This window comes from Salvia hispanica, chromosome 6 (genome assembly GCF_023119035.1).
Source record: "Salvia hispanica cultivar TCC Black 2014 chromosome 6, UniMelb_Shisp_WGS_1.0, whole genome shotgun sequence".
Lineage (NCBI taxonomy): Eukaryota > Viridiplantae > Streptophyta > Magnoliopsida > Lamiales > Lamiaceae > Salvia > Salvia hispanica.
In genome coordinates this window covers 36,507,206-36,522,051 of record NC_062970.1, presented here as the reverse complement: position 1 = coordinate 36,522,051, position 14,846 = coordinate 36,507,206, and the positions used below count along the sequence as shown (strand labels likewise).

At 35.1% G+C, this 14,846-nt stretch overlaps 3 protein-coding genes across 3 annotated transcripts; 1 reads left to right on the top strand and 2 right to left on the bottom strand.

The window, feature by feature from the left end:
* Positions 1-2,191: 2,191 nt before the first annotated feature.
* LOC125195967 (5'-adenylylsulfate reductase 1, chloroplastic-like) lies at positions 2,192-4,358 on the top strand. Its single transcript, XM_048094277.1, has 4 exons — positions 2,192-2,343; positions 2,431-2,589; positions 2,722-2,851; positions 3,169-4,358. Exons 1-4 carry the CDS (start codon positions 2,268-2,270, stop codon positions 4,193-4,195), a joined length of 1,392 nt encoding a protein of 463 aa, XP_047950234.1. The 5' UTR covers positions 2,192-2,267; the 3' UTR covers positions 4,196-4,358.
* An 11-nt stretch (positions 4,359-4,369) lies between these two features.
* LOC125195965 (probable rhamnogalacturonate lyase B) lies at positions 4,370-7,523 on the bottom strand. Its single transcript, XM_048094276.1, has 14 exons — positions 7,445-7,523; positions 7,238-7,359; positions 7,085-7,135; positions 6,869-6,988; positions 6,677-6,796; positions 6,297-6,609; positions 6,061-6,216; positions 5,874-5,980; positions 5,693-5,783; positions 5,486-5,627; positions 5,224-5,380; positions 5,008-5,124; positions 4,767-4,890; positions 4,370-4,691 (listed from the first exon to the last, which is right to left on the bottom strand). Exons 1-14 carry the CDS (start codon positions 7,484-7,486, stop codon positions 4,455-4,457), a joined length of 1,899 nt encoding a protein of 632 aa, XP_047950233.1. The 5' UTR covers positions 7,487-7,523; the 3' UTR covers positions 4,370-4,454.
* Positions 7,524-8,140: 617 nt separating this feature from the next.
* On the bottom strand, positions 8,141-9,278 carry LOC125193408 (peroxisomal membrane protein PMP22-like). The gene is made up of 5 exons (XM_048091191.1): positions 9,121-9,278; positions 8,916-8,991; positions 8,589-8,659; positions 8,408-8,493; positions 8,141-8,337 (listed from the first exon to the last, which is right to left on the bottom strand). Exons 2-5 carry the CDS (start codon positions 8,941-8,943, stop codon positions 8,286-8,288), a joined length of 237 nt encoding a protein of 78 aa, XP_047947148.1. The 5' UTR covers positions 8,944-8,991; positions 9,121-9,278; the 3' UTR covers positions 8,141-8,285.
* Positions 9,279-14,846: the final 5,568 nt, after the last annotated feature.

The following is a 14,846-nucleotide window of genomic DNA, read 5'->3' as shown; positions in this document are numbered from 1 at the left end:
TATTTCATTAATTTTTTAATTCATTATTATTTACATTTCTTAAACTCGTGCTTACACTAAATTTGACTCTTATTATGGGAGGGAGTACAATAAAATGTAGAGTTATAAAATCCGTCCTATTGAAATTAATGGATTCCAATTGAACTTAATTACTAACGCTTGCATCATGCATTTAAATGCGCACAGTTTTCTTTTATTCTTTTTTATTTACTAAAGTTTCAAAAGAAATGTTAAATCATACCCAACTAAAATCTAAATCGTTGGATTGGATCATTTGTAAGTAGTATATATAGATTATATGTTGATGTTTGAAGTACTCTAAAAATGGAGTCTTTCATATTTTTAGTTATATTATGTTCTTATTTATCTATCCACAATACTCTTATCATTTTCTCTTTCTATTTCTCTTAGATTTTATATTTCTATTTCTCTTCGATTTTATAAATTAGTATGCATTAAAACTCGTATTACTATTATATACTCCATCTATTTTATACTCCCTCCGTTCCGTAGTAATAGAGTCATTTTTCCATTTTGGTACGTTCCATAGTAATAGAGTCATTTCCATTTTTAGTAAAAGTCAACACATTTTTCTACACCTACTTTACTCTTTTTTTTTTTTTTTTTCTCTTTTCATCTCTCTACCTTTTTTTCTTTTTCCACTTTATTCTCCCTTTACTTAATTCACCAAACACAATTTTTCTTAATTTTCGTGCCGAAAAAAAAACGCCTCCATTACTATGAAACGGAGGGAGTATGAGACAATGGATATGCGGTTGGAATGCAATTCAAACCACTTGAATGCTAGTGGCAGTGAGTCAACGTTATCACCATTTCTGTGGCCTGAATAAGTGAAGAAAACATTCCAATCACGAATCACTTTCACTGTTAGGACCCGTTCACTTACCTTCATTAGAAGATGAACAATAAATAACTTGGTCTTAAATGGAATGGTATGGCCCACATATTCCAATTTTATTTCAGATGTTCACTGATCACGATATTAAACTACAATTGCATTTTCCATGATTTTTTATTTTCTTAAAAAGTCCCCCCACTTCAGTGGTTTACCTAAATTACCCTCCAAAATTTCCAAATCATTTCAGTAGCGGGAAAGCAAAAAAATGGGCACCACTTTGGAATTTTTCAGCAGCCCCCATTCTACAAAAAGGGGGTTTTGGGCTAGCAGAATATTTCGTCGCTTGCTTTACAGGAATCAAAGCTCTTGTTCAACTGGTAATAGGTATGCTCGAATTAGTAATGTTCTTCTGTTATTTACTTTAGAATTGTTGTCCTTTCCTCCGCAGCTCCGCCGAACCCGAACGCTGCAGAAACCGTTATGGATGAAATCTGGTTGGGCCGGTGATATATGCAATTACAAACGAGATGACTGTTAATTGTCAACACATCTTCGGCGAGACTTTTTGCGGAATGATTACCAGGGTATCGTGCACAAAGATGCAGCGAGGAGGAAGTGAGAATTTGCCCTAGCGATTTTGGGGGAAACGAAAGTTGAGAGGGGGGAATGAAAAACCAATTTGGGTGAAATGAAGTTGAGGGGTAAAAACGTAATCTTACATCTATTTCTGGCTTTGAGCACAGCGCCCAGATTACTAAACCACCTCAACGCTGATTGTTAATTTTGGGTAATTTCTCCAATGAACAGTGCGGGCCAAGGATATTTTGTAGGGCCAACAAGTAATTCATCTTGAAAAGTGAACGTAAGAATAACTACAGAAATTGGGCCTAAATTTGCTATATCTTACATAGTGAACGGGTCCTAGTGTATAGGGAGTGTGGAGGTCACAATTTCTAGTGGATATATTGGGCCGTCTTACATGCTAGTAATTAAGTAGATTAATCCTTTCAACCGAATGTGAATGAATTATACCATATCAAATTACTAAAATTAAAGATTTTAGGACATCTCATTTGAATACATACGGATTATATTTTACTAGAAATAGTATGAAAACGTATTCCAAGAAATAAATGGAGGAATTAGAAAGTAGAAATGCAAAAGAGAAGAATCAGCATCCACTCTCTCCATTCCACAACCAATCAGATAGCGCCACCTCAGCATACTCCCAGATGCTTGAAATACGTCCAGGTTCAATGAACCTCCCCGCCTTTCATTGTTTTTCCGTGCTGGTATATATGTTTCCATTTCTTCTTTCACCGAAACACACTCTACAAACTGATTTTGACAACAGTTTCCGAAATCCAGAAACCAAAATTCTGATTTGCAGCCAGAATTCATTTCATCGATGGCGTTTTCCGTATCCTCTTCGCCTGCAGCCGTTCATAGCTCCTCTCCATCTTCCTCTTTTGAGCAGCCCAGAGGTAAGATCTCGTCCCAATTTCGCATTTTCTAAACCCGTGCTATTAATTAATTCCATCGTCTTCTTAATCTCCTTTTCTCTGTTTCAGCTGCGCAATTCGGTTCATTTCAGCCACTTGATAGGTGTCCTCTTCCAACATCGTCGCTGAAGCTCTCACGACGCCGTTGCGCCGCCGTGAAACCGTTGAACGCGGAGCCGAAGAGGAATGATTCGATCGTTCCGTCGGCTGCAACCGTGGTCGCTCCTGGTACGTAGCAAACTATTCATTAGAGTGCGCATGTAGATTTGTTAATTTTTTTTAATAATATACTCTTGCAATACTATTTGTTTATTTACACCTTTTGTCCTTGCTCGTTTTCTAATTTCGAAAATTCTGCAGAGGTGATAGAAAAAGCTGAGGTAGAAGAGGACTTCCAGAAATTGGCGGAGGAACTCCAAAATGCTTCTCCTCTTGAGATTATGGATAAGGCTCTAGAGAAATTCGGAAACGATATTGCTATCGCGTTTAGGTAATATTCGTTTTATTTGATGCTCTGCTCTGTTTGTGATCCTAAAAATCATGATTATACCAAACCAATTTCTTCTTTTCCTATTTGAAAATTTCGACTTCATGTGTGGGGACCTTTTACGGTGGGAAAGGATACAAAAAAGTGCCAGAATATTTTATTTCACGAGTGACTCATTTAGTGAATCGAAGCACATGCCTAGGAGTTCAGTTGATTTTCAAATGGTTGATTGATTAAGACCGTTTGACTCATTGTGCCAGCCTCAGTATTGTCACATTTGAATCATTTAGCTAACTGGTGCGATGTTCATAACTATGCAGTGGGGCGGAAGATGTGGCTTTGATCGAATATGCTCATTTAACAGGAAGGCCGTACAGGGTTTTCAGCCTTGATACAGGGAGATTGAATCCAGAGACGTATAGACTCTTTGATGAAGTTGAGAAGAAGTATGGGATTCGTATTGAATACATGTTTCCAGATGCTCTTGAAGTTCAAGCTTTGGTCAGGAGCAAGGGCCTTTTCTCCTTCTATGAAGATGGACACCAGGAGTGCTGCCGTGTGAGGAAGGTCAGGCCGTTGAGGCGGGCCCTAAAGGGGCTCCGGGCATGGATAACTGGCCAACGCAAGGATCAGTCTCCTGGAACTCGATCAGAAGTCCCCATTGTCCAAGTCGATCCTGTTTTTGAAGGTTTGGATGGTGGAATAGGGAGCTTGGTGAAGTGGAATCCGGTGGCTAATGTGAAGGGAAATGATGTCTGGAACTTCCTCCGGACAATGAATGTGCCTGTGAACTCGTTGCACGCTCAAGGCTACATCTCTATTGGGTGTGAGCCTTGCACGAGGCCGGTCCTACCTGGGCAGCACGAGCGTGAGGGAAGGTGGTGGTGGGAGGATGCCAAGGCCAAGGAGTGTGGCCTGCACAAGGGCAACATCAAGGAGGAGAACTCAACCAGCAACAGTGTCAATGCCAGTGGGACTGCCCCGGTTGCTGATCTCTTCACCAGCGAGAACGTTGTAACCTTGAGCCGGCAGGGAGTTGACAACTTGCTGAAGCTGGAAAACAGGCAGGAGGCGTGGCTTGTAGTGCTATACGCCCCTTGGTGCCAATATTGTCAGGCGATGGAGGGTTCGTATGTTGAGCTGGCGGAGGCGCTGGCAGGTTCGGGAGTGAAGGTGGCAAAGTTTAGAGCAGACAGGGAGGAGAAGGCCTTCGCGCAGCAGCAGCTGCAGCTGGGAAGCTTCCCTACCATCGTCTTTTTCCCTAATCATTCTCTGCGATCGATTAAGTATCCTTCGGAGAACAGAGACGTGGCCTCGCTGATGGCATTTGTGAATGCTCTTCAATAATTTTAGCAGCTGCGATGAAAAGTAAATAGATGGGTGGTGGATGGTGGTGAAGCCTCTAAAGTAGCTATGCTTATAGTTTATCTCTTGTTTTGATATTGTCTCAGTGTCTCAATTTTGTAAGTTTTTATGGTGCCCATGTTAAATGATCGTTCGACGTGGATAAGATCTCCAGTGTTCGCTTAGAAGATGCAGTAGAGTTAAGAATTGAATCATCTCGTGTTGATTACATTGATTGAGTAATTGTAGTTGGAGTTTCATATCAAGTTGGTGGAGCTTCAAGCCTTATGTAATCGTAAAGTATTCCACAAAGTGCATCACCAGCTCGTGCTTGGGTGAGAAACATGCTATTGTCGCCATTGATCAACAATGCTGATGATATATCAACACTGAAAAGCTGGTATAGTCCATGGATTCCATGCCGACAAACTGCATTATCGGCGCCCAAATTTGTCACTTGGAACACTAGCTGCTCACCATTCATTTGATTAACATGAATCTGCATCATTCATCAATCACAAAAAAATAATCAGAATGTTTACTTTATGAAAATGATGAATGTAGAAATGATGACCTCCAAGTCGGAGCGGGTAGCTGAGGCAATAGCCAATCTCAACTTGTAAATTCCGGCAGCAACCGATTTTAGGTAGAATCTGATCTCCCACGTTGTCGGAACATATTTACCGTTTCCATTCCTCCTGTTGGATTAATTGTGCAGTTCCAATGAGTTTTTGTTTTTATTTTTATTTTTTATAAAAATTGTGATGAGGTTTATGAAGAAAATGAGTAAAAGATTAATGTGTTTGTGTACCTACCTATCGACATGAGCAAAGAACCAGTCTTTCCTTGCATCACTCACCCCTATAGTGAAGATTTGATCATTCTTGGTATTTAGGTCTGTGTATCTATCCCATAGTCCATATTGTCTGTATCTGAAGCACAACACAAGAAATACAAAATTTGTCTTCCTTCCTTCCAATGCATTTGATTTGCTTTGAAAAGTAAGTGATAAAGAAAGATGAGAATCATACTTTTCAGGGGTGTTGATAAACAATTTGTTAACATAGATGGGATTGACATCAGGCACATAATATGTAGCTGCAGTGCGATCTGGATAACCAATCTCCCATAGAGTTGGCCCATCTCTTATGGGCGCATAGATTACATCACCTACCTCTGTTTCGATTCCTGATGAATAACCAACAAATCACTAAATATTCATTTACTACTATGTATGCTCTACTGATAGTCAACCTCCAAACAATATTTATTTTTTAATAATAATGGATTTACCTTGAGAGATAGTGACAAGTTGATGGTACAGGTAATCACCAATCACACCTGGAACCCAACCATGAAGCCCATAAACTCCTGGCACAACATTTTTTATGCTGAAGTTTCCATCTAAATCTGTTTGCACCCAGAATTGGTAATCCTATAAAAACAGTAAAAATAAGACCTCAAATATGGAGAGGTGAGAAAGTAGTTAAAAAACCAAACCTTGCTTTCAGTTTGCCAAGAACCGGCCGTTGTTGCAACTGATAGCCCAACAAAGGCAGACTTCGCAGGAATAAGCGAATCTGAAATATATCTGCTTCATATGAACATACATGGAATAAGATATGCTAATTTTGTTGTGAGAAATTATGCATTAATGAATATGAATGTATCATATCTTCACCTATCTTGGACAAAGAGTCTTCCTGTAGCAGAGCCGCGCTCCTTGGACGTCAGATAGTATGGCGATGAGATGAAATCGTACGGCCATAACGACTCCTCCATTAACCTCTTAGGATTACACAAGTACGGTTGCATATATAAAATTACTACTATAACTGATCTATTGTTTAAGAATAGTACTATTATACCTGTTTCTTTGCATCTGTCCATAGATTGTAAGATTGGGAGACATCTTTAGTGGCGTTGAGGTAAACGAAGAAGGGGCCGAACACCTTTCTCCATACTTCACCTTGTTCAAAGTGAGCAACCATGTCGTTCCCAATGTAATGACTTCCATGTAACATCTGTTGCACCATCAAATTAACACATTATTCTTGCATTCCATTTCTCTCCTAGTTTCATTGCATAAGAAAAAGCTTATTACAGCAAGGCAGGTTGGACCGGTATGGCACGTGAGATTTTGCTTGGTGGGTCCACCATTGCGGAACTCATGGCTAGGGAAGATGATCCAGAATCCCACACTGGGGTTGGAGCTTATCCATCCATGGACTCCACCATCCTTGTTGTCCATCGAATATTGGTATTTGTCGTCAACCTCTCCTTTAAGGTCCGGATTGATCGGATTAACAAGCAATACAGACTCGGGCACAATCAGCGTTTTGCCTCTGCCTGGCAGTAGATCCTCTGGCATTGGCATCACGCGTTGTTTCCAATCCGTGATTGCCATGTAATGAAACCTATAATTTCATATTCTCACTTTTCCTTGTATCATTATCAACATAATAAGACCACATGTAAATTCACCTGTCGCGTTGCAGCTTAAACACCATGCGTGTTTGAGCAAGGTCGAAGGGGGGGCAACCCTGAGGGCGCTCGTAGATGGCGTAGCAGTAGAAACCCGAAACTCCACTCCTTACAATGTACCTGCAGGACAGAAGTAATATAATAAACACTTGTTTCATGAAAGTAAGTTGTTTGTGTGAGTAATGTATCCACCTTTGATCTATAGTTAGGGGAAGCCTTGTCCCACTAACCGAAGGGTCATAGCTAGACTTAAACGAGACCTCCAGATTATCGTTGCTCAAACTGATCACGCTATATTCGGATCCCCTTAGCCTGTGCATAAAGATCACAACACATTTCTTCAAAAACTCTTGATATTAAACCCCCAGAAATTAATGAAAAACCACAAATCCAATTCAGAATATGTACAATAGGTATCTGTCTTGGCCTCCTGGCAAGTTCCAGTTGATGTCCCAGTAACTGCAAATTTGATGGTAAGTGATTAGCATGAGATTCTTGATTTTTTTTTTTGTGATATCAAGAATTATTACTTCCTAAGTTCCACAAAGAAGTGAAACTTACCCTCTGTTAAGTTGGTTGGATTTGGTGTCTAATAAGTTGTCTATTCCAGCATACTTTATGGCTGTGAGCAGTCCTTGTGGTTTCATTATTGTAAGCCGTATCAATCCATTGTCAATTATAATCTGAGACAATTAAATTATAGATGATGTATTCATCTATATGTAAAAATATAAATGAGGGAGAGAAAGAGAGGATAGATGAGCTTACGTTGGAGCCACTGACAGATAGAGTTACATTGCTCTTTGACATAGCTAAAATGTGATATCTCTAATTTCAGATCAGAATAGCTTAAAAGTTAAAATTGATGGATCAATATAGTAGTATATGGTTAAAATGTCCTTGATTCAATCGAAATGCAATACATTTTATGCCTTTATTTGTCTTGGTTTTACCAACTCAAAATCTGTTGATTAATTTGATCTCAATAAGATAATTAGAGTTTTTTCTAAGCGAAGGCATCCTAAGTTCTAGATTTTGTTTGGTAATGAAGAGATGGGAACTTAGTCGAAACATGAAGATAAGAACATATTCTATAATAAAAACTACCTGTAATTGTCATTTTTGTACCTAATCTACGGTGATTCGGTGAATTCGTGATACTCCATTAGGTTTCAATTCGAGAGAGAGACTTTTCCATTTTTATTCAAGACGTTTGTTTTCTTGTTTTTTCTTCTTTTTAGAAACATAGAAATAAAAAACAAAAACGTGTTGCTATGAACGACTCATAATTCATAGACATAAAAGCTGTGTGCACCCTTAGAAATAAGGACAGAGTCTACAATTTATTTTAAGACACGAGACGCATATCATATCCAAACTAATGGATTGCAAATAATTTTCTCTAAGAAAGCACAATGCTCCTGCTTTTCTGGTCTAATAAAATCAGAGATAACACAGTCTATATAAGAAGAAAGAAGAGTCATATAAATCACAAGATAAAAGTTGAGAGTTTATTTTAAAATTGTCATACTTAAAATCACATCATACAACAATAATAGTCGTCGGAGAGACAACTTGCAGAATACATATATGTTGCTGTTACACAAGCTTAACTTTTCTTTATGGCCATGGACTTAGCTCTCAGATTCATGAATATAGCCCTGTGTTCAACACAAAATAGTTAGAAACCGTACACGTAACTCAAGCGCAAAAACTTGTATCACACCATACCAGAAGAAGCCAACAGTACTTCCAAAAACAACACGAAGATGCAGCGGTATATACTGGTGATTAACCCATCCGACAACCGGCCAGAACTGCATAAGATAGGCATCAACATAAGTTGCATTTTTTAATGTGCTATGCCTTGTTTGTTTGAGACTCGAATATCTGGGCACAACAAATTACTGACCGTCCATGCTGTGTACTGCACCGTTGGAAATTCCTTCTTGATCTTGGACTTCACTTGAAGCCATGGCCTTGCTGTGGATGTAAAACGACTTATAAATCAACCAAATTCTCATCTGATCATTAAACTGGTTTAACATGCATCAGAGCCGCAGATCTGATCAATGTTTTTTCTGCTCTTGACTTGAATTCTAACTATTTTACAGGTTACAAGAAACCACATTCCATGTCTCATTCTCGCAAGTAGATATTGATCACAAAGAAGCTTTAACAGACTCACCGCCTCTTCCCTAAAAAAAGGAAAAACAATGAAAAACCTGACCAGACTCACCCTCGATGACTAATCCATAGTATAGCATGAAAACCAAGTTGTTCAACGGTGAAGACGTCAGTTGCTCCAACAAAACCTGAAATGATTTCAGTTTGTATAGTAAGTTCCTCATAAAAACAGCTCTTCTCATTCGAAGATCAATGAGATGGAAATCATGAGTTTGAAAACTAAGATAGCAAAGAAGTAGCAAAAGCACGAGATTTACCTTCTTGCCAACAGTTTTATTATCCTTCTTGCCCTTGAAAATTTTATCCAACAGTATGTAAAAGTAATGCCCGAAGGGTCCAAGATAGGCAGAGCCAAAAAGCTGCAATCAGATTAACCTTGGATTACTTGTTTTCTTTTTTTATGAACACTGTTTCAGAATTTACTTGATCATATTAGCAAGAGTAAAAAGGTACATGGCACACATTAACTACACACCTTATACTACTAAATAACATGAAAACTGGGTTCACGAAAGCTTCTTTAGGAGTACTAAACTCAGACAAAAGTATCAGTTTCGTGGCTAGAACATAGTGTACACGGAAGTAGCAACCATGATTCACACGAACTAAATTAGTGAAAAGAAGCAATAAGAGTGCACCAAGATAGACAGCATCAGTCTCTATTACTACCATTTAAATTCTATAGCCTTTCTCCATGTATAATAAGAGGTCTCTTAATAGAGTACAATTGATTTGAGATTTAATAGGCACTACCTGAGTAAACTTATATTGATATCACATGACAGATATGTTGACCATGATATTTTGTGTGTGATTCACATGTAAGTATTATAAAGAGAAGCTCTACCTACCCCTTCACACTATGAACATCCCTTTTATTGACTTTATTCACCAAGCACACAAACAAAAAGCCAGATACTCCATCTACCATTTTTATGCTAAGTTGGAAATTGTCAGTCAATAAATAAACATACGCACACGCTAATTATTCATCTTGTATCATACTAGTATTGTTACTAGATTTTTTCTATTTTGGACCGTCTCGTTAAAATAATCAATTATATTTTTAATAATTTTTTATATTTAACAAAGTGATTCTTATTTCCTCCTAATATAATTTAATAATTTTTTCTTTTCCACTTTATCAATTATTCATTTAAATTTGTGCCTATCTAAGTTTTTAAAAAATTATGAGATGGTGAGAATATTATTTTAACTAATGAATAAATGAAACACCTAAGAGTAAGGTTGTAATTTTCTAAAACTGGCACTAATTACTAAGCATAAAAGGTTGGCAATTCTAAAATGAGAAAAGTGCCAATTTAGTCATGTACTACTCTTAATCAGAGGCAAAATTGTCATTCAGAAACACCTAGTGTTAAGAAATTCACTACGAAAAAAATAAAAAGGAGAGAGAAGGGAGGGAATAGTAGTCATAGAAAATTGACCAAAATAATCTTTCATGGTTGAAGGTCATCTGATATTAAAAAAAAAAAACCTTAAAAGAAGTAGTAATTTTTTTAAAATAATGGTAGTATTATACTATCAAAATTCAAATACATGTGAAAGTATTTTAAGAACACAGGGACAACAATTATACAAGTATCAGATATAGAGATTAAATTTCAATAGAGATGAGTCTATACAAGTATAAAGTAGTATCAGATATAGAGATTAAAAATGCAAAATCTCCTTTAGTAATATGTTTTAAATATAGGGACGGCAACTATATAAGTATCAGATATAGAGATTAAATTTGCAATCCTCTCTTTTAATTTTTTTTTTTACAAATATAAGGACGGCAACTATACAAATATCAGATATAGAGATTAAATTTGCAATCCTCTCTTTTAATATTTTTTTTAAAAAACATAGAGACGACAACTATACAACTATACAAGTATCAGGTATAGAGATAAAATTTGCCATTACCTCTTTCAAAAATTTCACACTTCACCAGATATATACGAAATTAATAGGTTATTATCTACTTTTATCCTACTTGTGTTTTATAGTGAGTGTGATAATTTTGCACCATGAGTCAAAGTATATTTGTATAATAATAAAAAAAAGAAATTGGTGTCTTCATTAAGATTTGTGTCGTGTACAGTCATATTTTAATAATGTTGTTCGGTGCTCGTACTCATTCAACATGCAATAAATTGGGTCACTTTTGTGTTGAGATCTAATGTAATGATTGTCAAACGTGTCAAATAGGTGTACGATATCATGCGGTTGTATAAAATCTAAGGAAAATTTTAGTTCAAATCTTAACTTTTTCATTCTCTTTATTAATCTCACAACTTTTAATAGCAAATGCTTCAATCGAAGTTTGAGAATTGTGGACATCAATTCGACTTCCACCGTTTTGTTGATAACCCCATTCGTGAATCCAAATTGCATACCTCAAATAGCAAAAGCCTTAAAATTCAAAGTGCAAATTAAGAAAAATCCTAAAACTAATAAAATGAATAAAATAATGTCATTTCGATATGATATAGGCTTATGAAGATTTCAAATAAAGACGTTTTGATTAAAACTCAAAACTTTCTTTGGGAGGCTACTAATCGTCTAATCATTATCCATAAATCTCATTTGAGATGATGAACCTAAAGTTAGGTCCAAGTGAAGCATACTCTCTCGGTTCAAAGTGGAGTATATAAATTTGTCACAAGATTTTATTTATTTTGTATGTTAATAAATGAAAAGTAAATAAAGATAGTGAATTGATGTTTTCATTTTTAAAAATGTGTCATGATTTGTGATAGCATAATTGTATGTATAATAATAACAATAGTAATTTTGATATTATAACCTGACAAAAAAATACTCCGTATAAGATATCATATATTTGGTGTCCAAGTTTTTTTTAAATTCGTAAATTTAATTAGTTTTGTTATTAAAAACTACTCATTCCGTTTGCGAATAGGAGTTTCATTTCGTTGTGACACGAGTTTTAAGAAAATGCTAAGAAAAGTGTGTGCAAAAAATTAGTGGTATATGAGTCACAATTATATATTGTATTAGACTATATAAATTAGCAGAATATGAAATCCCTTATTATCACTTAAATGCAAAAATAAATTGGGACTTCTATTCAAGGATACGAGGGAGTACTTAGTATATACTCCAACTACACTTTTGTTGTACAAATTAAAAACTTGAAATAATTATTTTTTGTTCACTGTAGGCCGCCAAATTAGGCCTTTGTATAAATCGTGAAGATTTGTATAAATCGTATAAAATTCAAAATTGAATGCTGTAGGCCGCTAAATTAAATCGTTGACCTTAGATTTTACTTCCAAGAATTTATATCAGAGTAAAATTAAATGTTGTTGCCTGCCCATTTAAGTTGCTGGCCTCAGATTTAGTTCTTAGGATTTATGTCGATAATTAGGCCTTTATTAATATATGGGCCAAACTAATTGGAGGTCCTACTGGGCTGAGATTATTGTTCATATACGGAAGAGACCATACAAAATGAGGATTAACTATGTTAATTAAGATTAAAGATACAAAATCTGCTATCCCTGTTGAAGATTAGAGGTAATCATGGGTATGATGAAATGAAATAAGGATTAAATGGAAATACATAATAAATGTAATGAATGTAGGATCATATGAATGACCGTCCCTTCTATTAATAGACATATGTTAAGAAATGAAATTGCTATTACTCTCCCGTCCTTACTAATTTATCATTATCTGACTTGACATAAATTTTAAAAAATATAATAAAAAGTGGGTTGAAAAAATCGTCCATACTAATTTGTCATTATTTGACTTGACATAAATTTTAAAAATTGTAATAAAAAGTGGGTTGAAAAAATTAGTGGTATATATTAATTTATAATAAAATGTGAGTGAACATACATTAAAAAAAAAAATATGGAGTCTACTATAATAAAATGATAAAAGTGAAATGTGAAACGAAAATGGAAATAAGTACAAATTTTTAGGGACTAGGGAATATTTGATTGGTTATATTTTCAGTAATTCGAGAAATTTCATTCGATATTTTGAGCTATATGGAGTAATACTGAATTATTTGTAAATCCAATCATCAAAAATTTATTTTTTATATAATATTGTGAGTCTCAAATTCTAATATCAAAACTAGGATTGGTGAATCGTACGATAAAGTTATAATGTACAAATAATGTCTCACCCTAACCCAATTTATTAAGAAAACTCTGAACATGAACACAAATTCGCTCTGCTACCTTCATACCTGAACATGACATGCACACAGACTCGTTAATAGTACAATATAATTTGGGTTGACACGACACAATAACAACACAATAATGACACAAACTTGATTTATAAATTTGGCTTATTTTTTTAAAATCTGATTTACACAACTTAAACATAATTTGCACAAATATAATAGTAGTAGTATACAACAAACATTAATTTTTAATGTTTGTACAAGTATTTTGATAGTATATTTTTTCTAGGGGTGGCAAATCGTGTGTGTTGTGTCGTTATCGTGTCGACACGATAACAACACGACACGATAACAACAAATACGAACACGACCCGTTAAGAAAACTCCAAACACGAACATGAACACGACCCGCTACCCTCATACATGAACACGGCACGAACCCATTAACGACACGAACCACTTCGGGTCAACACGACACGATAACAACACATATGTGACACAACACGATAACGACACTACTATAATACTATTATAATATATTAATATAATTTCTAATATTAAATTTTAAATTTAAATTTTAAAATTTTAAAATTTTAAAATTTTAAATAAATAAAATATTAATAATATTATAATATATTAATATTATTTCTTAACGTGTAACACGAACACGACATGAAGTCTTCGTGTCGTTATCGTGTCGACACGATAAGAACACGAACCCAATAAGCTTTGACACATACCCATTAATTTCGTGAGAATTCGTGTCGTATTATCGTGTTGTGCCAAAAATTGTCAGCCCTAATTTTTCGACTCTTATTCCTGAAATACCGAATTTCCCAGCAGCTTACCAGCGATATTGCAGCTCCATTATAGTTGACACTGATAACACCAAAAATGTCATAATTTCATTTTTATTTTCTTTGAGTTCTTAAAGTTTTTAAACCACTTAAAAACATCGACTTCCATTGTTTTGCAGTCAGTTTCAATTAATAAGTATTACTAGCATTATATTTAGTTTCAAAAAATTAGAATATTTGTGTTTTTTGTATCAATTCAGTTATTTTTGTGATACACTTCCATTTTCACTTGGTAGTAAAATGACTAATGAGCGTAATATTTTTTTTTAAATTTCTCTTACATTTTTTTTTAAATGGACCAGCTCAGGAGAATTCAAAAATCTGAGTATTTTTTTTAATTAACTAGAGCAATTAATTATTCAAACTCAGGTCTCGAGCAGCATAGTTTGACTATTCGAGGCTGCATAAGTTTGTTAATTAATTAATGGGAATTTATTCCTTTGTTGTATTTAGCCCGGTGGCTTCTGCTCATGCTTTACACGAGTATATATGTGATTAATGATAATAGGTAAAATGCAGCACAGAGTGGATCGATTTATATTTATGCTGGTTTCCTTTTTTGATTAAATGCAATGTATCATTCTTGAGTATCATTACTTTTACTTTTCATCCTTCTTTTTTTTTTGGAATTTCCTAGCTGGATGCCTGGATGTGGATGTGATCGAAATAAATAAGCTTAGAATTTCAAATTTTGTGTTATTTGCAGTAGTAAATTATTACTCCCTCCTTATTTCAACAAGTCATGAAATCCCGACACAAATACTAAGAAAATAAATAAACAAATTTATTACAAAAACATGAGAAGAAATGTAGTAGTACTATTTTTTGTTAATAATATATTTGTCCGATAACATATCAGAAAAATACTCATATTGAATTTTTTTATATGATGACTTATTGAAATGAGACATCCAAATAAAATACATATCAAATGGGACTAAGAGTAATATTTTTT